The 24,237-nt window shown below is 38.0% G+C and overlaps 1 protein-coding gene across 17 annotated transcripts in view; it reads right to left on the reverse strand.

Annotated features, from left to right (window-relative positions):
• Positions 1-378: 378 nt before the first annotated feature.
• Positions 379-24,237, reverse strand: part of PICALM (phosphatidylinositol binding clathrin assembly protein) — a 97,873-nt gene continuing 74,014 nt past the window's right edge. For 6 of the 17 annotated variants that reach the window (XM_058663696.1, XM_058663695.1, XM_058663687.1 and 3 more), the window contains 5 exons: positions 23,300-23,323; positions 21,929-21,988; positions 19,380-19,484; positions 2,898-3,000; positions 379-1,719 (listed from right to left, as the gene is read on the reverse strand). In XM_058663696.1, the coding sequence (XP_058519679.1) occupies positions 2,908-3,000; positions 19,380-19,484; positions 21,929-21,988; positions 23,300-23,323 (282 nt within the window). In that variant the 3' untranslated portion in view covers positions 379-1,719; positions 2,898-2,907. The remainder of the gene's footprint in view (positions 1,720-2,897; positions 3,001-19,379; positions 19,485-21,928; positions 21,989-23,299; positions 23,324-24,237) is intronic. The other 11 variants (XM_058663697.1, XM_058663698.1, XM_058663690.1 and 8 more) reach the window with 3 other exon arrangements.

The raw sequence follows: 24,237 nt of genomic DNA on the forward strand, positions 1-24,237 counted from the left end.
TTCATGGAAACATTTATCAAAGCAAAGCTGTTAATCCCACTATCCTAACACTCTGTATTCTACATGTCCAATATGCAAAACGACCTAGAGGTTTACTTGGCACACATAATTATTTTTTCCTGAAACTTACCTGACTTATGGCATCTGACAAAAGGCAAAAGAGAAAATTTTCAGTAAATAGTTGGGCTTATCAATAAGAGTCTAGGAGACAAAAGTACAAAGATAAGTCTTTTTAGAAGTTTAAATAAGGCAGAAATGTTTTTACATTTTATTAAGTCAGCAAATATAATCACCTAGGTATATTTTCATTAGCAAAAAATGATACTGATGATAAAAAGGGAAAAAAAATGCACCTCAGACCAGAATACCATAACAAAAGTTTTGTGGAAGCTGCATTTTATTTGAAAATCCACCCATTTTGCTAACATACATTTTAATATTGTAAACAAAAATAGAATCTGCAGAGACAATGCAACAAGTATGCTTAAACTCATGTACAGAATTGCTTTCCTACAACGAGCTGTCCTTCTTAAGGCCCCTCTGAACCCAAATGTTAAGATGTATTTACACAAAGCACCGATCAACAGTGCAGTTTAATTCTTCACTAACTAAACTCTTGGCTAGACATTAACTTTAAAGATACTATATCCCCTTATTTAAAAGGTACATGATCATAACATGGCGTGAGCCAAATGAAAGCTTCAAGGATTTTGATCCCCTGCCCTCCCCCCTTACACCTCCTAGAGTTTTACTGAAAAGAAGGAAAGTCTTGAAGTGAAAGCAATTCCTCACATTCATTTTTGGAAAGGCCCTAATGTCAATGGAAAATAACGACATGCCAAGCACAAAGCAGTAAAGATCCTTCCCAATGCACTAATGCTGAATTTAAAATGTAGTGCTTCTTCTAGTCAGTGAACTGTTCCCTTGCAAAATCCTAGGCACAGAATTGACTATAAGGATTAATGCATTGATAATGCTTTCCTAAATCCCATAGAGACTGAGAATTCTTAAGAGATCCAGACCTATGGATGACTTAAAATATTTAGTGCTCAGTAAAGTCAGCTGAAAAGCATTCTGAATCAGATTCATTCTGTGGATAAAAATCAAACATACTGTGTACATCCATACTTGTTTTCATAAGGAGGTCTGACATAATATTAATGTTATGTAAAACTGATAATCATAAATAAATACAAATACTTAAGGAATGTCTACTGCAAACTGAATATATTTTTTTTAAAAAAGAAAAGTTAATTTCAATAAGGACTGGAGAAAAAAGAAAGATAATGCGAAATTAAGAATTACGATTCTGATCCCCCACAAAGAGTCCTGCTGAATTACAATAAAGGACACAGCTCTTCTCTCCAGGCAGCTTTTCCAAAGACAAATTTCACACTTTCAAAATAAGGGCTTTTCTTGGTAGGTTACTGATTATGGGTATTAATAGAAGTTGAAAGAACTGAAGGATTAGTCACCAAAAAGACAGATCTTAGTCTTAAATCATGGCAATTCTTGGCTTTATAAACTGTATTGATACATTCTCCTATAAACTAGTCCCAAATTCCTTCATGGGCCTTCACTGGGTTACTGTAGCATTCTAATGGAAGAAGAGTTTAAGAGACAGCAGTTTGGATTTTGCTGGAAGTAAGGATTTGCTGCTTGAGCACTTGTCTTTCTGGAATAATTCCATTTTCTTCCATCTAGTTACATAAATTGTATCTGGAAAAAACAAGTATGTAAGTTAATTTATTGCACTGTAAAATGTCCTCTCATAAATGCTTCATGGCCTTTACCACAATTTGGCCCAGAAATATTCACAGTATGCTTATCACAAACTAAAATTACAAAAGTCACAAAACAAAGCCGGGGTTAGCAGTTTTATGTCAGAACTCAGTACTTGGGGGGAGGCGGTATAGTCATAAGGACTTCCAAATACATTTTGTGATTACTAAAATCTGATGGGTAGAATGTGGGAGAGGGCAAGGAAAAAGAACACAAGAGCTATTTTTTCATGACCCATTCAAAAAAATCTAAGTACAAATTTTCATATAAAAATCTAATTTGGTAAAGCAAAAATTGAAATAGTTTCCAAATGATCTAAAATTAGAGATAATAAAAGGAAGAGTAATGCTAAGCTGAGTAAATAATTTCTCAAAATTTGAGAGATCTAAAAAGGGATGTCTTGATTGGGAATCACTGTTCAAAGAACAGCCATGAAACTGCCACTGAAAGACATTACTGAACTAGATGCTCTAATAAACTTGCTGAAGAAGAAAGGCATAAACTCCTAAAGACATAGGAGGTATACCTGAACTGTGGGCTAGGGCACCAAGAAGAACAATCATGCTGTGTTCCAGCAAACAAAGACAGTATGAATCAAATGCAGAATCTTCCTAATTGAAAGGGCTGAAGTATTCACCTGCCCTCAATTGGAAAAAAAAAAAAAAACTTATCTAAATAAAACACACATATAAAAAAAAACTTTAACGCAACTGCTGAAATGGATTTTTCACAATTAATCCTGGGCCACTTCATTAAACTAAAGGAAAGATGCCCTTGATGAAACTCTAATACAATGAGTGGTATTTTCCACAGTCCTTTGAAGAGCGACTACAACTTCTGTTTTTAAAGGGTGGTATTTGATCTCATCCATCTGCTGTGAGCAATGGATGCTTATACATGTAAGATGACCTGTTCTTTTCACACATTTTAATTATGTTACGACATTTTCAAAAAGTTGTTTCTCCTATTTTGACCTATTTTTATTCTTCACATTGAAAATAAAGGAGAACAAGAAGGAGTGTCCTTTAAAGAATATGAAGAGTGAATTCAGTGCTTCATGGTTGGTAAACGTTAAAAGTAGGTAAGTCCCCATCTCCCCCAACAAGCAGCAATACCTAAAGTGATTTATAAGAAATCCTCCAAAGAGAGCTCTGCAAAAGGGTCCTTTCCTGAAGCTCTGTGAGGACTGTGACTGGAGGGGCTGGATGCTGCCGACAGCTGGGGGAAAGAAGACAGAGGGAGGGGAAGAAAAAAAGGTCTCAGAATGACAGAACATGAAAGCAGAAAATGTAATGAAAGAAGAAGTGGCTTTTGTCATCTTTAATAAACATAAAGGCAGCCTTTGCAGACAATGGAATCATCAAAACAGAGAAGTTTCAGTCACATGCCAAGTTAATGGTTATCAAAATGGCATGTGTTTTCTGTTTCTGAAATTCCAAAGGAATAGTCTTTATTCAACAGGTCAATATAAGCTGACCCACAGTTAAGATTGTATGTGTGTGTATGCACAAATGCTGGAATGGGTAAATAAAGGAGGTGATGCCTAATTAGGGGTGTGTATATTTAAATTGAAGGAAGACAACTTCCTATGTCCAGGCTATCTATCCAAAGCCATGTGGACTCTGAACTTCACACAGATCCAGCCTATCCAGCTACAATGTTCTTTATTTCATTTCTCACAAGATTTGCCCTCCAGCATCCAATTTTTTCAGGGTTGTTTTCTATTTCTCTGGGTACACTACAGCAGATATAAAGTATGGGAAGTGAGAATGATGCCACAGGTTTTCGAGTCTAATTGTTCCCCTAAATAATAAGGGAAACACTTGAGAATTTTGATTTTGCTTTCTATTTGAATGTGCTTGCTTGACTCATAGAATCTGTCCCTATCATTTCCTTAATATGATTACAGTGCAGGACAAGTTACCACTGAACATGGCAACAAATCACCAGTATTCTCTAAAATAAAGAATTCCCAAAGAACCGATATTTTAACATATATATATCTTTTTCTCCAAACAAATGCACAAATATATCAAATCCAACATGAACAAACCTTTGATTCTTTTCCCCATCCATGTAAGTCTGCAGAGCACCAAAGTACAGAACTATTAAGAAATGAGCTGTCCTTTCAGGGATGGTCATTTTAGCATTATATAAAAACTGCCCAAACAGAACTAATTTCAATTTATACTAACACCATTCAAATCCCATAAAGATTTTCAAGGCTTAATATCTGTTTTTGCCAGTCCAAAATGATTTCACTTATTTCTATCTTTTCATTTTTTAAGGCACTATAGAGAATGAGTTAGCCAATAGTGTAAAACAAGTCTATTACCACTACATTTAATTTATTATTCTAGATGCCAATATTCAATTTACAGATTTAAAAGTCAGCATCAATTATATTCGTGATTTCCTAATTCAAACCTTATTCTCAGAACTAAGTGTTCAAGGGGACTACCACAGTGGTGCGGTAAGCTAAGTCTCTCCTAGCAAGGCTGACATCCCATATGGTTGCCAGTTTGAGTCCTGGTTGCTCCAATTCTGCTCCAGCTCCTTGCTTATGGTTCGGAAAAGCAGCAGAGACAAGCCCAAGTCCTTAGGCCACTGCATCCATGTGGGAGACTGAGAAGACGCAATGTTCAGACAGCCTAACTCAGCCCATTAGTCATTTAGGGAGTGAATCAGCAGATGGAAGATCTTTCTGTCTCTCCTCTTTCTGTAACTGCCATTCCAATAAAAGTTCTCTCTCTTTTTTTTTTTAAGAAATATTCAAAGACAATGGGAAGAGACAATGAGAAAGTTGACAAAAACATGCAGACAAATACAGATGGAAGGACAAAGCAGCAGAGGTTTCAAATACCACCCATGCAGACACAGATTAAAGTATAACTTTATTAGAAAGATGTCTCCTCTTCCCCCTTCAGCCATACAATGGATACCACGGATAACCATTTTAAACAGATAACTAATCATTATTTACTGAGCTGGTAGGAAATGTTCACACATATCTGCAAGGTTATCTGGGTTTCTCTCTAAAACAGTTTTTTCTTTCACTTGAACCTAAGGTAGCAACAAATTTTGCTTATTTTATCGAAATATCGAATTATCGAAAACTGGAATTCTGAGACCACCATGCTAAAATATCTTCTCACATCATGGGTTTTCACGAGGGCAACAGGCGTGGACACCTAACAGACACAGATGAAAATGTCTCTGAAATAGAGACAACTGGGACTTCTGAAATCTCAGTATGTGATCGTACTGCTACCAACTTTAGTTGGTAAATTACGTATGTGCATACAAATGTTATACACTTGTGAATACACAGCTAAATTAAAACACAGCACATACCTACAATGTCAGGATAACTTAAATAGCAGAATGGACTTATGACTGTTTTCTGAAGGACTATATTATTATAATAAAATAGGGAAATTCAGGTCAGAGGGGGGAGTTCCCAGAGCCTTTGGAACTGTATCATGAAATAATTAAACAGACAAACGAACAAACGAAAAAGAGGTACATTCTACCAATGAGAAAATAAGACTGAATATCTTGATAAGTTTCTTATTATCAAATATTAGGCTGAAACAGATGAAACCATAATCCATATTGATTCAGCAGGCTACACAGTCCGAAGGAATGGGACACCCAGTAACTCCTGACCATGTACTGATGAGTAAGTTGTCAGCTGTTGCATAATTATTACTTCAGGAAAATAGGAACCAAAGAGCATCAAAGGACAAAGGGTTCCTGATTATAAAAGCCTAAAAAAGTCATTTGCAAGTACAACAGTTGACTCTCCTTTACTTATACTTCTTGTGAATAAATTAGGAAATCTAAAATACACTGAAGAAAATTGAAAAACTAGAAAAAAAGAATTAAAAAAACCCAATTATCAATTTCATCATATCACATTTCACAAGCCACAATAAAACAAACCATGATTATTTTAGGCAAATCCTACTAATCATACATAATGATGAGAAACCAATAATAAAACAAAAACCTGCCTTCATCTGTACATTCCAAAAAAATCCTCAGCAGCAAAATTCCCACTGAGCTAAAAAAAAATCATGACTAGATCACAATTAAAGATGTCTTTCAAACAAAGTGATCATCATCTTGCTGGGACAGGCCCAGGTGAGTTTGACCTTTGGGCATGGGTGGACGGACCTCCAGGCAGCGTAGCAGCTGCTGGGGAACCTGAGCCGGGGTGGACTGAATGCTTGGCCCCAGCCACTGCTGCCAAGCAGTGGGTGAATCCTGGGTTTGCAGGTAGCCGGAGTGCCAACAGTGTTGGGCTTTGCTGGCCGCCCAGCAGCAAGCTCTGGGATCATAGAGGTGTGGAATTACTGCCTAGGGAAATGCACGGATAAGGCCACTATACGTATAGGTGAGTATGAAATCTGAGGGACTCCCAATGACAGGGCCACTATACTTAGAGGTAAACGAGGGGACTGAGACTTGGTGGTTTGGAGAGGAGAGACTGGAAGATTTGCATGGGTCTGACTGATGCACCAGCCCACGTGGGAGTCCTAAGCAGGGCTTTTTTACAATGGAACACTGCTGACCACCACATGCAAATCCATGCAAAAGCTAGGGCTGGGGGCCTAACAGGGCTAGATCCCAGTACCTGACTGAATGTCTTAACAAGGGATAGGTCACATTAGGCAGGGGCATGAGAGTAACTAGCACCAAGAGTAACTAGAACCAAGTCTCAGGGTAGATTCCACTGGGGATAAGTGGACCCAACGTCGTGGAAATATAAGTTCCGCTGGTTAGCTCAAGAGTTGGGGTGGTGATGGGTAAAGCTAGGTATGACCATGGAACCTGCCAACACTCATGGGGACAGGGACCTAGAACAGTATAGGCAGGTACAGGCTGCAGTACCCACACGTGCACCCTAAAACAGCAAGTGGAGTGGGCCAGGTCGCAACATTCACCAGCTCATACAAGGCCAAGATGGAGGCGCAGGCAATGCCGAGCAAGGGACTAGCACCCGCTGGCACACGGGAGATCTGGGTCTGGGAGTGGCCTGAGTGGAGGAACTTGGGCAACTCACCTGGTGACCATAGCTCCTGCTGGTGACACAAGGTCCAGGCCTGGGGGTAGGGCAAGCTAGGCAAGGTAGCTCAAACTGTTGGCAAACGCGTGGGTTGCTTTTGGAAGGCAGCAGATCAGGTGGGGCCGAGCAACCTGTGGCTCACTGGCAATTGCCGAAACCAGGCTGGAGCGCAATTCATGCTGGCCTAGGCTGTGACACCTACTGGTCTGTATTAGCCAAGGATAGGAGCAGACTAAGCAGGGTTCTAGAACCCATGAGAGTTGGGACTGGAGGTGGGGGAGTGGGCAGGCCGGTTCAAGCCAGGTTACAGCATCCAATGGCAAAGGTCAAAACTGATGAGGGGCTATGACAAACTGGGTCAGAGCAACCACTGGCATGCGCAAGATCTATGGCTGGGAGCAGGTCTGGTTGGTGAGTAAAGAGGATACCCTGGCTGGGCTGTAGTTCCCACTGGTGAGTACAAAGGTCAGAATAGGGGTTGCTGTCTGGTCTCGGTGTGGCTGCAGTATTCCTCGGCACAAGTGTGGACTGGGTATGGGGTGTACCAGACTGGGCTACAATCCAGCACCCACTGGTACTCCTGAGAACCAGGGTAGGTCCAGGATGGACCAGGCTAGGCCTCTGATCCTGCTGAGCCATGTGTGAGCTGTGTCTGGGTGCGGACCAGGCTTGGCTGGACTGTAACACCCAACAGTAAAAACCGCATTGGGTGATGGCCAGTCAGGAAAGGCCACTGTTCCTGCTAGAACAGGACGTGGGCCAACTAAGGCTGGCCCATGGACCCAATAAGTGTGTGCGAGATTTGGCAATGGGAAAGGTTCTGATGGAGGAGCTTGGGCAACTCCTCTGTCGGGACACAGTCCCTGCAGGTCAGCGCAAAAACCAAGCTAGGGAGCAATCCAGACCAGGCCAGGAAATGGAACCCACCAGCATACATGTGGCGCAGGTCATGGGTGAATCAGCCTGGGCCAGTTCACATCAACCGCTGGCAAAACCGAACACCAGAATGGAGTGTGAGTTGGGCTGGGTTGGGTCACAACATAAGTCAGTTCACATGAGGGCCAGGACTGGGGGCGGCTGGCATGGTTTGGGCTGGGCTGTAGCCCTCACCAGCCTTAGCTGGAAATGGGGCAGGCGGGCCCAGACAGGCTACAATACCCACTGGCAAATGCCGAGGGGAGGTGGGCCATGCCAGACTTGCCCCAGCACCCAGCCAGCACACATGAGAGCCTGAGTGAGAGGGGGTGAAGCTGGTAGCAGGGCTGCATGGGGCTCTCCTGCTAGACCACCACTCTCACTGGAGAGTGTGAATTGAGATGGGGGCAGACCAGGCTGGGCAGGGCTACCACACCTGTTGGCCTCATGTGAGCTGCATCAGGGGAAAGTGAAGCTGGGCTGACTGTTCCTACTGGTGCAAGCATTAAGTCAGAGTGATTGTGGATTGGCTGGGCTTTGCCACAGCATCAGCTGGCAGATGCTGGCATGGTGGGGGGGTATGCAAATTCTGTTAAGTTAAACTGCAGAACCACCTGGACAGTTCAAGATCCAGGAGTGTGAGTGGGCCCATTAGGGAAACAGTGGGCACCTCCCACTTGGGCTGCCACTTCCACTGGTGAACATGAGAACCAGGACCGGGGAAGGCATGGCTAGTTAGAAAGTGGCAACCGCTGGCAGGTGTGTAGGCTGGATTGTGGGACTAGTTGAGCTGAACTAGGCTTCAAGGCCCATTGACATGTATGAGAGTTGAATGGGATGTGGGATAGACTGGACCAGCCTGCTGTACATACTGAGAAGCTCAGGAACCAGGGCAGGAGGTGGGCCTGGTGAGGGTTACTGCAAGTTGCTCCGATTAGGTTGCAACTCTCACTGGTGTACATGAAGACATGGCTGGAGACAGAAGTGATCCAACGATTGTAACCCCCAATATGTGCATAAGCTGACTGGGGCGACGGACTGTGCCAGACCCTGTACTGGCAAGCACAGACAAGAATCAGATCTGGGATCACCTCACATGAAGTTTCTTTGGGAGATCCTCCCAACTAAATTGCTGGAGCCAGAACCGCAACGATAGAGAAAATTGCAGGTTCCATGGTCTGACCATGGAGTGCATGTGTCAGAGCTGGGCCTCCTCAGTGGCTTAGACAGAGCAGTGGACAACATATCCAGATGCACATGGAGGAGATGGCAGTACACTGGAACCTGCAGAGGACAGCTATTACTACACAGAGGATGGAGGATAGAACAAATCAATCAATTACCCCAGCCAAGTGTTTGCAGTGAATATCTGGGCAAACAAAGACTATGGTGGACTATGTCAACCACAAGATTCTGGAGAGATTTCATTGTGTTTAGAATGGTGAGATCAGCAGTAATTAAAAACTGTTGAATTATCAAAACCTCATGAGCAGCACCCTCTCAGCATGCCTCACATCGGGGACAATGGGTTGGTACCAGGTGGTTGTCCTCCATCCCAGGGTGCAGAGGCATTTAGGAGGCTGGGTGTGGCTTCTCTCTTTGTCTCCCGCTTCCCCCAGATACAGGAAGGAAAAAAAGGCAATGTGGAAATGGTGATCTCACTCACTTTCCTGTAGCCTTTGACCCTTATCACCCTAATCAACTATATAAAAATCATCAAAAATAAAAATAATTATTAAAATAAGTTATCAGTTTTACATACAATACCAACACACTTTGTATCCTTTACTCATTTATAGGAAAATAAAATACTAAGAAGGTAAATAAAAATTTATAAGTAATTGATTGACTGAAAGCCTTTCACCCTTTCTCTACCACCATATTCAATTTAAAATTCAAAGGGTAACTAAAATTCATCTTCAAAGTACACTTGTTTTTTCTTGGTTACATAATGTTTGTAATATGGTAAAGACAGAGTACTAAAATAATTTAGCAAAGACAAACATACCTACAGCAACTTCTATGGATAGACTAAAACATCATACAACATATTGGATACTTCTGTATTATGTAATTTAATACCAAAAAAAATTTCAAATTAGAAAAAACAAATAGCAGCAATCTCAGTAAATGAGGCTAGTGTAATTCAAGAATAAAGCAAAATTAGGAAACAATACCAGACAAATAAATAGATGTACATAAAATTCCTAGAGCATTAACTTTGCTACAATTTGACATTTGAATTTTTCCGGTTACCCAAAACACGGATAACAAAAAGCAATCTGTAATACATATACATGCATATGCACTTCCTTTGCTTGGAATGACAGAGCAGGTTTTTGTAGAAAGATAAAACCAAATCTAATCCTGCTTCATAAAATGAGGTTTAGAATACATATATTTATCACTTTTTAGGGATGTCTTGAGGAATAGATAAAAAATAAGCACTCAGGAAGTTTTCCAATGTATACTAGTATTACAGTAAATCTTCCCATGTACCTACCAACAAAAGTTCATCTATCCTTGCAGGACACCTAGGTCAAGTGTCAAATCTGTGTGGCTCTTGTTCTGTAGCTATCCTTTCAGTTCTTCGAGTCCCTCTGAAGGACTTTGCTGTTAATTATCTACCAGTCACTCAGACTTCCTTAGTACAATCACTGTTAGGCCTCTGAGGTACATTCTTTTTCAGAAACTAGTAGTGGCTTGTGTAATAAACATTTTAAACTATGCTAAATTAAAATGTTTTTTGGTTATAAAACAAGTTCTGATAAAAATAGTTTTCAAAGCAGGATATAAGAATAAATATACATGAACTGAGGGTATATGCATACTATAGTTTGACGGTCCCCTCCACAGCTTATGCTGAAATCTAGTTACCATTCTATTGGTAGGGTAGGGCCTCTAAGAGATGTTTAGACCAAGAAGGCTCTACCCTCATATAAGGACTAAACCATGTTATGACAGGAGTTGATTCACCCCACTCTTGCTCATGGTTTAAATTTTTTTTTTTTTTAAGATTTGTTTTTATCAGAAAGGCAGATGCACAGAGAGGAGAGAGAAAGAAGAAGATCCTCTGTCCACTGATTCACTCCCAAAGCAGCCACAACGGCCAGTGCTGAGCTAATCCGAAGCCAGGGGTCAGGAGCCAGGAGCTTCTTCTGGTCTCCCTCACGGGTGCAGGGTCCCAAGGCTTTGGGCCATCCTCAACCACTTTCCCAGGCAACAAGCAGGGAGTTGGAAGGGAAGTGGGGCTGCTGGGACACAAACTGGAACCCACATGGGACCCTGGCGTGTGCAGGGTCCCAGGCTCACAGTTTCACGCCCTGCTCATACTTTCATTTGTTTTTTGCCTTTCTGCTGTATGACGACTTCTCCATGTTAACAGACAGCAAGAAAGCTTTGTCAGATGCTGACACCTAGATGTTAGACTTGCCAGCTTCTAAAACTGTGAGCAGTCTCTGTTCTTTATAAACACCTCAGTCTGTAGTATTCTGTTACAGTTGTATAGACAACGTTAAGTCCCTGCAACAGATCTCAGCTGTAAAATGGACTCACACAGAATAGGAAGCTTATTTTAGCTAATGTGTACAGGAATAAGGAACCAATCGCATGCCATACAAATTTGTCAAGTTAAAAATTAACCTGCCAAAAATTTACAGAATTTTAATTCCCACCGGTGGTTGCCTTGGCAAGGGTAGATCAAATGACTTTGAAGCCTTATATAGCCTAACGGACAGACTTTAGTCACTCAACATGGCCAGATTACTAGTGGTATACCTGAATCCTATTGTACAGGAATACATATTGCATTTTCCATTTACTTTATATTAAAGGTAATGCTGTCCTAAAAGAGGATTTCTCTGCTATGCATGTTATTTCATTCAAATATGATAACCTAAACTGACCAAGAATTAAAGTGGAGAAAGGAAAGTAGATCATAAAAGTTCCTAAACTCATGTAAGAAAATATTAACTGGCCTGGGCTAAAAAAGAACATCTTCCATATAAAAGAAATCCCTTAACTGTTATTTGGTGTATAAAAACCACAAATATTGACTTGACTTATGTGAATAAAAAGTTTGTATCAAATGAATTTAAATTTCAATTTATGCTCCCTCAAAAATAAATAAATCAAAAGAAAACCTAACATTTATGTTGATTGGTACTGTAACAACACAAAAACTAAATGTGTTTATTTGCTACAAGGGTACTTCAAAAGACTTATGGAAAAACTGAATTAAAAGATATTTATTTTGGTACAAGAAATTAAACATGTCTTAATTTTTCCCACTAACTTTCTGAAATAATCTGGTTTATAAGAAAAATATGGTACTTTTGCTGGATTAAAAAAGGACATCCTAGGGATAGTATTGTGATATACTAGGTTAGGTCAACACTGGTGAAGCTCACATCCCACACTGCAATTCAAAGGTTCCAGCTGCTCAATTAATTCTGCTAATACACCTAGGAAAACTGCGGAAGGCAGCCCAAGTGCCTAGTCCCCTACTACCAAACTAGGAGATGCAGATGGAATTCTTGGTTCCTGGTGGTGGCCTGGACCAGCCTCAGCAACAGGGACCATTTGGATAATGAACAAATGCATGGAAGTTAGTTTCCCCTCACTTGCTTGATCCCTCCTCTCATTTCTACCTTTCAAAAAAAATAGTATAGCTACCTGTCTCCCTGGTTTGTATATCGGGCTTCCTCTAAATAGTCCAAGAACTACCACTGTGTGGCACAATGACTTAAGCTGCTGCTTGGGATGCTTGTATGCTGCAATGTAGTAGTAACTGGGATCAAGTCCCAGCTCTTCCACTCTAGATTCAGCTTCCTGCTGATGTGCATGCTGGATAGCAGCAGACCGTGGTTCAAGCACTTGAGTTCCTGCCACCAATACAGGAGACCAGAACGGAGTTCTAGCATTGCAGCCATTTAGGGAATGAACCAGTGGACCAAACATTTCTCTCTCCCTCTTTGTTATGTTGCCTTTCAGGTAAACCATGAATCCATCTTTAAAATAAACATTAAAAAATGTTTAAGGAGTTCCCGATTTTAAGATGTGGCCAAATAACAAAGTCATAATTAAAGTTTCAAAATAATAAACTGCTCTTCAATGAAAAAATATAAACTTTTATTAAAAACTAGAATTGGGGATTAAGGACAATTCATAGACTAGGGATAATTAAAAAAATAAATAAAGTAACCTTGGCATATTTCCTTTTAAAAAACAGAGTTCCTTGTGACCATCAATAAAAACCACAGTAAGTCTTGAAATACCTTTACTTGACTCTTAAAATAAATATAAAGTACACCAAGTAATACCACATTGTCACAGATGAGAAAACAGAGGAGCATCCAAGTTACACAAATAACACTGAAGCACATGGTCAGTGAGTGGTGAACTCTGTCTCCCAAAAAGATAAAATGTGACCAGTATTCATGAATGTGACCCTGTTTGGAAATAAGGTCTGTTGATGCAGTCAAATTAAGATGAAGTCATTAACATAGGCTGTGAATTGACAACTGGTTTTACCAAGAAATGGGGCAGGCATTTCACGGTGGAGCTAAGCACTGGTCAGGACACCCAAGTCTCATATTGGTGTATCTGTTTGAATCACCAAGTTTGTGATACTTTGTTATGGAAAAATTAGGGAATTAATATAGTCTAATGTGCATCTGCTGATTGATTCCAAGGCTGGTACTTCTTAAGTTTTTTAATATCAGTCCAATTGATAAAGTTAATGTGAGACTAGACTTTAAAGTGAACTTTTCTAGTAAATTTTAGACAGTCAATATATTTCTGTGCAGTCCATTCACATGGTGTTGTACAGGGTAACTGATATTACTTGTTTTCATTTAGAGAATTTAAGCCACTTAAGATTTAAACAGCACTTCCTGGTTTTGCTTATTTAAGACAAAAAATTAGACTTCCAACTTTTAGAAATAATATCTTCTCAAAAATCCAATAAGCAATGATGTCTTACATACATGATGTTATTAACAAAAGACGATCCAGATGGGACACACTTGTATCATTTTATTTTAAAGAACAGATTCAAGCATGCACTAGAAGCTACTGGATCAGTACCAACACTACTAAATCTCAATTTCCAAACTATATTCTCACATGGCATCCCACAGTAGGAAAGGATAAGTAAGTACAACACACTGCACACAAGGCTAAAGGTCTTGTTCACAGGAATACAGCTGGACAAATCAGCTGACAGAAGCATTGCCAAAACCCATAATTAGCACACTAAGAAAGTTTAAAAAAAAATCAAAACACTAAGCCTAAAAGCAAAGAGCCATTAGTTCTTTACAAGAAAGTCATTAGAAAGACCATTTTTCCATGACTTTTTAATTATTCCAAAATCTAAAGCCAACAGAGTGTCCCTATTTAGAACAGTAAAAGGCACTCACAAGAGGTCATTGTTTCCTTTCAGACATTTAACTGATGTCAGACTTATTTAAAGTTGGTCACTGCAAACAAAAAAAGCAGCTGCTATTTTGTTATCTTTAGCCATATCCTTCCACAAATAAGAGAAATATACTGATCTAATACTGATAAAGAAACCAACAAAATTTTTAATATGTTTGCTTAAAATTAAATGCCCGAATACAATATACCACAGTTTTATACTGCCTTTGGGAACAAGGCAGACTGACATAGGATCTGAGTGAGTTTCTCAAGTAAGGAAGTGATAGAAAGGCAACAACTACAATCACCCTCTTCAAACAGCTTCAACAATATAAAAATCAAATTCACATGCATTAAGAGTATTACTAAACTTCAATAATGATGCTGTGTAACTAAGGCTAGTTGTGTTCATGTTACACATTAACAAATGCGTAATGCAAACGTCAGATGAGTTTCAAAACTACTGATTGGCAGTGGACATTCCAATTTGTATGAAAACACCATTAAAATGTATATTAAAGCACAAATAAAAGCATTACAAGTCATCATTCTCACCAAGAAATGGAGAGTAACTTGTAACATGCCATCAAACATTAAGGCCATGGGGAATCATGTAAGAGAAAAAAAAACTTAGAAACCATAAAGACCTAGCATTTTCCATGCAAACAGCTAGAAAGATGAACTACTTCACAATATGAAGTATGAAACAAAACAAAAGCAAATTAATAGTTAAATAAAAAGATCTAAAACAAAAATTAAATACAGCACAGCAAAACAAGCCCTAAAGATGGGGAGAGCACAGGGCATGTGCATGAAGGCATAATTTCAAAACTACAGGGTAGCTATAATGAAGACAACTTCTTAAGGAAGAGAGCACTTTGAACCGAAAGACACTTACTCACTGAAAAGCATTAATGCTTCCAGATACAATGCAGAATACACAATACACTGTTTGGGATAATCTATACGGAAGAGTTACCATTTTCTCAAACTATTAACCTGATTTAAAGCAATCAGCCAAGCGATCAGGACCTACAAGTAGTGCTCCAGATGGCTGCTCCCTGAGAACACATCAAACAGCAAAGACTTTTCATAATAGCTGCAAAGCTGGAATTTGATTATAAGATTAGATTTTAGTGGGATAGCATTTTTCACTTAAACTATCATTTACCTTGCCTCATACAAACAGAAGGTATCTACCTTCAAGAGTTTCTGAATTCAACTATAAAAGTTGGAATACAGCAATGAGAGAGCATGAAAAGATATGTCAGTAAGAAAAATTATTTTGGCCACAGCTAGCACTTAAGTACAAAAATCAACTCAAGGAATGAGCTGAGAACCAGCAAATATAAAAGCACATGAATATACCATTCACTTATAAAAATGAACACTTTGATTTTAAATAATTAAAAATAATCAAGAAGGATCAATATTGTGGCATAGTGCATAAAGCTGCCATCTACGACACTGGTTTCTCATATGGATGCTGGTATACATGCTGGTTGCTCCACTTCTGATCCAGCTTCTTGTTGCTGGCCTTGGAAGAACACTGGAAGAGAGCCCGAATGTTTGGGCCCCTGTCACCCTTGTGGGAGACCTGTATGAAATTTCTGACTCCTGATTTGGTCTAGCCCAGCCTTGGCTTTTGTGGCCACTTATGAAATGAATAGCAGATGAAAACTCTCTCTCTGCTCTCTCTCTAACTCTTTCACAATAAATAAATTAACTCTTAAAAAATCATGTAATAAAATGTATCTTCTTTCCTTGGGCAAGGAATCCAATATTTTAACTAATAGTAAGTATTTGATAACAAATCAAAACCAATTTTGAATACTGCTGTAAATTACTATAATGATTATAACTGAATGAAAGGAATGATTAAACAGGAGGAAAAGAGTCACATGATAAAAGGCAAGTTTCTAGCAACATTTATTTGGTTGACAAACATCCCTAAAATTTTGTCTTAGGCACTGTTTTAGTAACCAGGAACAGAGGAAACAAGCCACACCTTTACCAAGCCTATAATCTAGTAAAAAGATTTTGCACTAGGCTGGACGAAAGGATATCAAATACTTACAAAGTCTATAAAGAAAAACAGACCAGGGTAAGATAAAAGAATTCCAAACCTTAGAAGAATTGGAAAGGAATGAGGCATGACTTAAAAATGAGTAAACAACAAATTAACTTTATGGCAAATATAAAATTCTTGGTGAAGGTAAAAAACAGAAGATAACTGGGCTCTTACTGGCAATTATAATGGCACTGCAATTGAAGAATCCAATATTCTACTCACTTATTATTTATAAATACAGACATCAAAAGGGAAAACCAAGGAGATGCCTTCAATGTTCACTTATATTTAAATTAATCTCCTCAATATTATGTGCCTTTAGATTGTTCCAGCACCAACAACAAGGATTAAATCATTCAGGTGAAGAATATTCAAAAGTGTTATAAAAAAGTATGAATGAAAAAGATTCCAATCTAGGTGAAGGGAGAACAAAACGAGGACAGTGGATCTAATTTTAGCACTGGAACAATTACCTGGACATTGAATCAGGAGAGATGTGAGGGACATAAAAGAAAATTAATTAGAAGACTTAAGACTCAAATGAGTCAAATGACCATGAGTAGACAGAGGTTTCACTGACACCTGAATTTTTATTTCATTCCTTCATGTTCTTTCTCATGAAGCTAAGTACTCATTTCAAAATTGATCTCAACAAGAAACGTACTACTCTAATATTTTCATCCATACCCATTTTGGCATAAAAATAAAGGAAAACATTTCTACGAGTTTCTTTTAATGGACATGGAAACGTTGACATCTTTCTGTCATTTCAATGAAAAAATTATACCGGTTTATGAACATAATAGGATATATATACTGGCTTAAAAGCTGATGCTATGGAACCAATACTCTGATTTTGGATTAAGCCACAAGTTACAGGCACTGGCATCCCATATGGGTGCAAGTTCAAGATGCAGCTGTTCCACTTCTGATCTAGCTCCCTGCTAATGAACCGGGGAAAGCATCAGAGGATAGCTTAAGTGCTTGGGCTTCTGCACCCGTGTGGGAGACCTGAATGAAGCTCTTGGCTCCAACCTGGGCAGCCCCAGTCACTGTAGTCATTTGAGGAGTCAACCAATGGATGAAAGACCCCTCTCTTCCTCTCCCTCTCCTTTTCTCCACCCCCTTCAAATGAAATAAATCTTAAAAAAAAAAAAAAGAAAAAGAAAAAAAGAACAGATGCTGGGTGGCAACAATTTTGTAAAAGGGTGTATTTATTTTTACCAAGACATTCTTAAACCATACATATTTTTCAAATGCAATGCTTCAAGGTTAAGAGATAGCACACAAAATTGTACAGGATATTCTTGACAATAATAACTCCATACTGTATGTTTAAATGTGGATCATAAAACAGTAAGAAAACTCAAAGAATTTGCAGAGTGGTCCATTGCTGGCAAAAACAGTTGTATTGCAGTGCCCATGTGGGCTCTCTCCCAGGAATAGAGGGCATTGTAGAGTAATGGCCAGAAGCTGTGATCTGTGACACCAACATCCCATATGGGTGCTAGTTCATATCCTGGTTGTTTCACTTCTGATCTAGCACCCTGCTAATGACTTGGAAAAAGCAGCAAAGGATGCACAAGTGTTTGGTCTTTTGCCACCTAAGCAGGAGACCTGGAAGAAGCCACTGGCTTCTGGCTATGGCCTAGCTCAAGTACTAGCCATTGTAGCCATTTGGAAACTGAACAAGAGTGTAAAAGATGACTCCCACTCAAACAAATATATAGATTCTTTTAAAAAAAACACTGGCATAAAAATTTTGCAATCCATGCAGTTTTCTCATCTCATAAGTTTTTCAGAAACTTTCAAGAATTTTCACAATATTTCAAGCCAAACACCAAAATAGGGAAAGAAATCATCTGTATGCACCTCAAAAGATTATTATATCAAATACACTTCTTTAGAAAGTTACTTCAATAATCAGAACTATTGCTGGTAAAATCTGAGATGCAAAGAAAATTCTAAGCACTCATAATCCATCTTTATAAAAATAAATGCATTAAAAGTATCTGGCTTATTAAAAGTAATGATGATCAGTTTCCCTGAACACAAACTGTCTTTACAGAAGAGAAAGAAAACTCACTTTATCATTGATGGGATGATGGTGGTGGCGGTGGAGACGCATGTGTGCTAATGTGATCATCATGAATCTTACTTCTTAATTAGAGCTAAATTCATTATTTATTTCCAGTTAACAGACTGTCAATTTATTAAATGAGTTCAATGCTCAAAAAAGCTGAAAAGTTGAAAGATCTCCTATGCTTCACTAGTTTACAAACTATGTACAGACCAGATATAAACTGGATAAACTGTATCTGCATGCATTGGCAAATGTAATGCATGTGTACCAAGAGAAAAATGAACTGCAAATACATTATCATCAGATGTTCATTGCGCAAATATTTTCAGAAAAACAATAAACCCATACAGGAACCAATCAGTTGGCAGTGGAACCATTTAACAAAAGATGAGTGTTGTGACAATTAGATATAATTAACTCTTTCTAATGGTTACATAGTATGGCCAGAGCCAGACATAAAAGTCAAGTCAATCACCTCACAAGGTTTCAACTCATAGTATGCCAGAGAAGATGACAAAATAACAAACGCATCTCCTTCTGTTCTCCTAACTCCAATGGCAAAACAGAAATAAAATAAAATAAAATAAAATAAAATAAAATAAAATAAAATAAAATAAAATAAAATAAAATAAAATATAAAAACAAAAACAAAACAAAACACAGGTTCCTCAAATGCAATTAATTTCAAGAACTGTAAAAGAAAACCCAGAATGTTTTGCAGAAGAGTTTCTCCCACAAAGAAATAAAATCAGGTTTGGCTTTCAGTGTTCCTCCCCTCTTTTGTTTTGTTTTTGAATATAATGTCAAAGAGTTATCTAATGAAAGCATGTGGAACTTGAGAATTTTCTATATTTAGTGCCTTGTAACCTACTACCATTTCCTTCTACATAATCAATATCCTCAGAAGTTCTTACAAGACAAAGGTATGAAGAACACACGACACAGAAACACAGTAACCTGCTTCTAAGCTGTATACAATATCTCTTAGCATTGCATCTCAACTGCAAACAAATTAGAATATCATATAAAAGATCCAGTACCTGTGCTCCTGATACAGGGCCAAAGGGGTTTGGTGGTCTCATAACAGGCTGACTGTATATTAAGGTTGGCTGTGTCATTACAGGCACACTTCCCATTTGAGGAGGCTAAAAAACAGAATACAAAGTTAAAGGATATGAATTCACATCTTCCTTATTACAACTAAATAAACAAGAAAGCTGAGATGAGAACTACTACTGCTTCTGCCTTGACTACAAGGAAAAGTCCCTAAAATGAAATAAAAAATAATAGCTATAAAATTTTAAGAAATTCTGTGACTATGAGAAGCCTTTAGCATAATCATTTTTAAAAGTCAGTTAAGAGTCTACTCAATGATTTGCAAAATTTAAACTTTTCTGTATAGTACAACAGATAAGATGATTCAGACCAAATAATTTTGAAAAATTTCAGATTAAAGGCAAAATTTAAAATTCATTCTCAAACTGTTAAGTAAATAGCTTTTGTACATTAAGTCCTTATACCATAATGCCAGTGATGCCTTGTGAAGAAAATTAATTCTTTGAAGAAGCTAACTCTACGGCTCTTCCATTTTATTTCACATATTTAGAAGCTTCAGAAGGATTGTAAATCACAAAGCACTCTTAATTAATAAAAAATAGAATTTCAACCAATCATCTATTTATTTTTTAAAGTAATTTATTTTTATTTGAAAGATGGAGTTACAGAGAGGAGACAAACACAGAAAGAGATTCTCCATCTGTAGGTTTATCCCCAAATGGCCTCATCAGTCCACAGCTGAACTGACAGGAAGCCAGGAGCAACGAGCTTCCTCTGGGTTTCCAATGTGAGTGCAGAGGCCAAAGACATAAGTCATCCTCCTCTGCTTTCCCAGGCCATTAGGAGGGAGCTTGATAGGAAGTGGAATAGCTGGTACCCATTTGAGATGCCAATGCCACAGAAGGAGGCTTAGCTGGTACCCATGAGATGTCACGGTGCCAGCATTCGCCCATAAAACCGACAAAGGGACATTATTTAGTTGAAAATAACTAATACACAGACTACTATAGTAGTTTGTTTAAGAAGAAATACTCTAAGAGGCCAGCGTTGTGGTACAGTGCATTAAATTGCTGCCTGTTAACAGCACCACATATGAACACTGCTTCGAGTTCTAGCTGTTCTACCTGAAATACTGCTTCCTGCTAAATGCGCCTAGGAAAGCAGCAGGAGTTGGCCCAGTGCACGGGCCCTGACATCTACATGACAGACACAGATGAAGTACCTGGCTCCTGGAATCATCCAGGGCCAGCCCTGGCTACTGCAACATGTCAGAAATGAACTGAATAGCCCACTTCGATCCATCAACTGCTATCTCTTTCCCTCCCTGCCTCTATCTATGTAATGCTGTCTTTCAAATAAATTAACTTTAAAAAACAAAACCACAATCTTACCTTTCAGTAGCTTATAGTTAACTGCTGAATTACACTACTGTTAATGCAAGCTTTACTTTAAGCATCTGACATAAATTTTTAGGCAAATTCCTTTTTAATGCAATGCACAATTCTAAAATCTATAAAAGAAGCCCTTCCTCAACAGGTGATAAAGCAGCAGAACAGCCATAGTAGCAATACCAGGGGACAACATATTACCTTCTGCCATCAAGTTTCTCACATATGTAACCATGAGTTGAAAGCACAAATTCATTCCTACTTTATGTGAATCTACATTCTGAGAGGGTTAGAAGATTAGTGGCAGTATATAATATGGATTGTGTGGAACCTAAATGTTTAGATGCTAAATCACTACCATAGAAAAATTCTTCTGGCCTTTAACAGATGAAATCTAATGCTACACAATTCATGAAATGTTAATCCTCTCTTTCCCCTACAGTAATAAGATTATAAAACCTTGCTGACATTTCACGTGAATTACATAACAAAAGCTTAGAGATGACACTAAAGTTTAAACACATTTATAATGACACATGTATGGCTTAGCAAAGTTACCAGGAGAAAAATAAACCAAGGAGCAAGTGTTCTGACATACTGAGTTAAGTTGCTGCTTGCAATGCTCATATCCAGAGTGTCTGCTGAAGTTTTGGCTATCCCACTTCCAATCCAACTTCCTGCCAATACAAACTGCGGAAGGCAGCAAGTGATGGTTCGAGCTGTTGAGTCCCTGTCACCCACATTGGAAACACAAATCAAACATCCAGACTCTTGCTTCAGCCTGGTCCAGCCCTGGCTGCTGTGGATGTTTGGGGAGTGAACCAGCAAAGAAAAACTATCTCCATCACCTGAATGCCTTTCTAATAAATAAAAATGAAGTAAAAAAACTAACAATCATGTTTCAGCTAAGAAAATAAAAAAAGAAAAAGAACTCAAGTAATAGTGTAAAACTTAATTAATAAACAGACTGTGTACTGTAGGGTTATTCTAGAAATACTGAAGAAATCAATGTTCTGGTATCACTGTGCTAAGAACTAGCCCTAAGTGGGGATGGCACTACATTGATTTTTAGTTAAGAGTGTTAAAATCATGTCATACAGCAAGCAATCTATTTTCCAAAAGTTTTTTTCTGGAAAAATACTTACAATTCCATATCCTATCATTCCTGTTGGTGTAGTAGCTGGATAGGCCATTACAGGAGGTGCCTGACAAGGTGAAAGAAAAAAATAACCAAAAAAAGTATAACTCATGTGTGTCAACCAAGTCAACCAAGTTCAAGGAATTAGGAGCTATAGTTCCATTAAGAACTGCTAAGACAGCTGTGATTGAGTGACACGATAATAATGGTGGCAATTAATGCTCAATTAGTCTTAAAATCATCAGAAAACAAGTTACAGAAATAAACATTTACCACTTAAACTTAGATACAAGAGTGATATGTCAATGTGCTCTGACAGCTTTGAAAAATTTTAAAAATAGATAAAACCCTAAAATTCAGAGTTTAGTATTATGTTAAAAAAAACACCCAGATAAATGAGGTTACTGGGTATTTTCCTGGGCACCTCCATTTTTTACTAAAAGAAAAAATGTGAAGATTTTAAATCAATTCATAATCTGATCTTTGGGAGGGAAAATAGTTCCCAAGGATCCTATTTAACTAAAAAAAAAAAATTCTCAAAGATGTCAAACTACTATTGATTGTGACTATTTCTATAAATCACAGAGTTCTTGTAAGAGTAGTATGTATGTTAGCTTTGTTCTTATTTTCTCCAAAAACTGATTTAAGAGGAATGATCAAAGATCATCCACCATTGAATGCTTAAGTTCTACTACTATTCCTGCTGGTGTAACTGATCATATATAAATATACAACCTGAAAACACAATTATTTAATAATTGCTGTCTTAACATTCCCTGTGTCTATATAAAAACAAACTGAATACAAGTGGAAAGACCAATCACATTGCTAAAACATTAAAAAAAAATAGTATCGCAATTTGAACATATGCATGGAGAAGTAAAATGAAGCAGAACTTTTTCAAAACAGCAATAAGGTGAACAGTTAAAGTTTAGTATTTGGGTAAGCATGTAGGGCATACTGGTCTCTCCCTACTTAAAATCCAAGATTTGTAAGAGCAGTAAATAAACTGCCAAGATAGCAGAAAGCCTGTAAGATTTCATGCAGTTATTATTCCAAACATTACCACAATCAACATTTCCCCTCATTCAAAAGTTATCAAGTGCATAGTGGCAGCACAGATACACACACAGACACCCAGCCATCTGGCAGCAAATGGCGGAATATTAAGCAAGAAAAAAAATTGGTACTTCCCATGCCACCATCAGAATCAATCTGCAACACACCCATGAAATCAGTAAATGCTAGGAAGAATTTCTGGCACACTGAAAATCTGAATGTGAAAACAAGTAATAGCTGGAAGGTTATGAGATTCTGCTGCAGCAGTGGTTAATAGCATGCCAATTTATTGCAAAAAGGCTGGTTTTTGGTCACTTACGTATTGTGGAAAATGCATGCCATTCTGTTTTTCCCAGGAGAACAATTACATAATGCAATAACACTGGATTAGAACAAGTACTTACACAACAGAAAATACACAGAGAGCATTTTAGTTCACACGTACATTCACTAACTACCTAAAGTCCCTTGCATTTCCAGTATCTAATGAAAGAACATCTATACTAAAACACTATCAAGGTTGACAAGGGAAACCTTTTTCCTTTATTTACACCATAGTTAACTGACTATAAACATCAATACAGCATAAAATCTAATGTAAGTATCAATACTGCAAAAACTCTGGGCATCTCATAAACAGAGTTGAATCAATGTTTACCATAAAAAAAGAAATAATTAAAAGAATTTCTATCATAGTTTTAGAAATTCCAATAATTTTTATAAAAAATATAAAAACCTTGACAGTGTTTAACAATTAACAAAGTTAGAAATGTCATAAGCAGCAGTTTGTCTTAAGTAGTGAATCACATCAGTCTTAAATGTTAGCCATTAAAAAGAAACTCAATAATGTACAACTATTTCAATAAGTCCTCGAGATGATTTACATTGCCATATACAAAACAGTAGCATAGAAACTTCCATCTTGGCAATTTACACATGAATTCTAGCTGGTTAGATGACTATCACATTCCAGTAGTCCATCATAAGCACTACACACAAACCTTTAATGTCATACAGACTAATACTAAAAATCAAAATACTCACTGCATTTTAGTATCAGCCTTTATATATGTATATATCATTCTTTATATTGCTTCAAACTTGAAAGAATCACATCACTTGACTCTTACAACTGACTTAATTCAAACTCTTCCAAGACAGCATTGCTTACAGACTAAAGATAGCATACATACAAGTGCACAGAAAAAAACTACTTACGTGTGAAAAAGTATTACCTCAAAATGTAGCTAAATTTAA

Source organism: Ochotona princeps, chromosome 4, assembly GCF_030435755.1.
Source record: "Ochotona princeps isolate mOchPri1 chromosome 4, mOchPri1.hap1, whole genome shotgun sequence".
NCBI lineage: Eukaryota > Metazoa > Chordata > Mammalia > Lagomorpha > Ochotonidae > Ochotona > Ochotona princeps.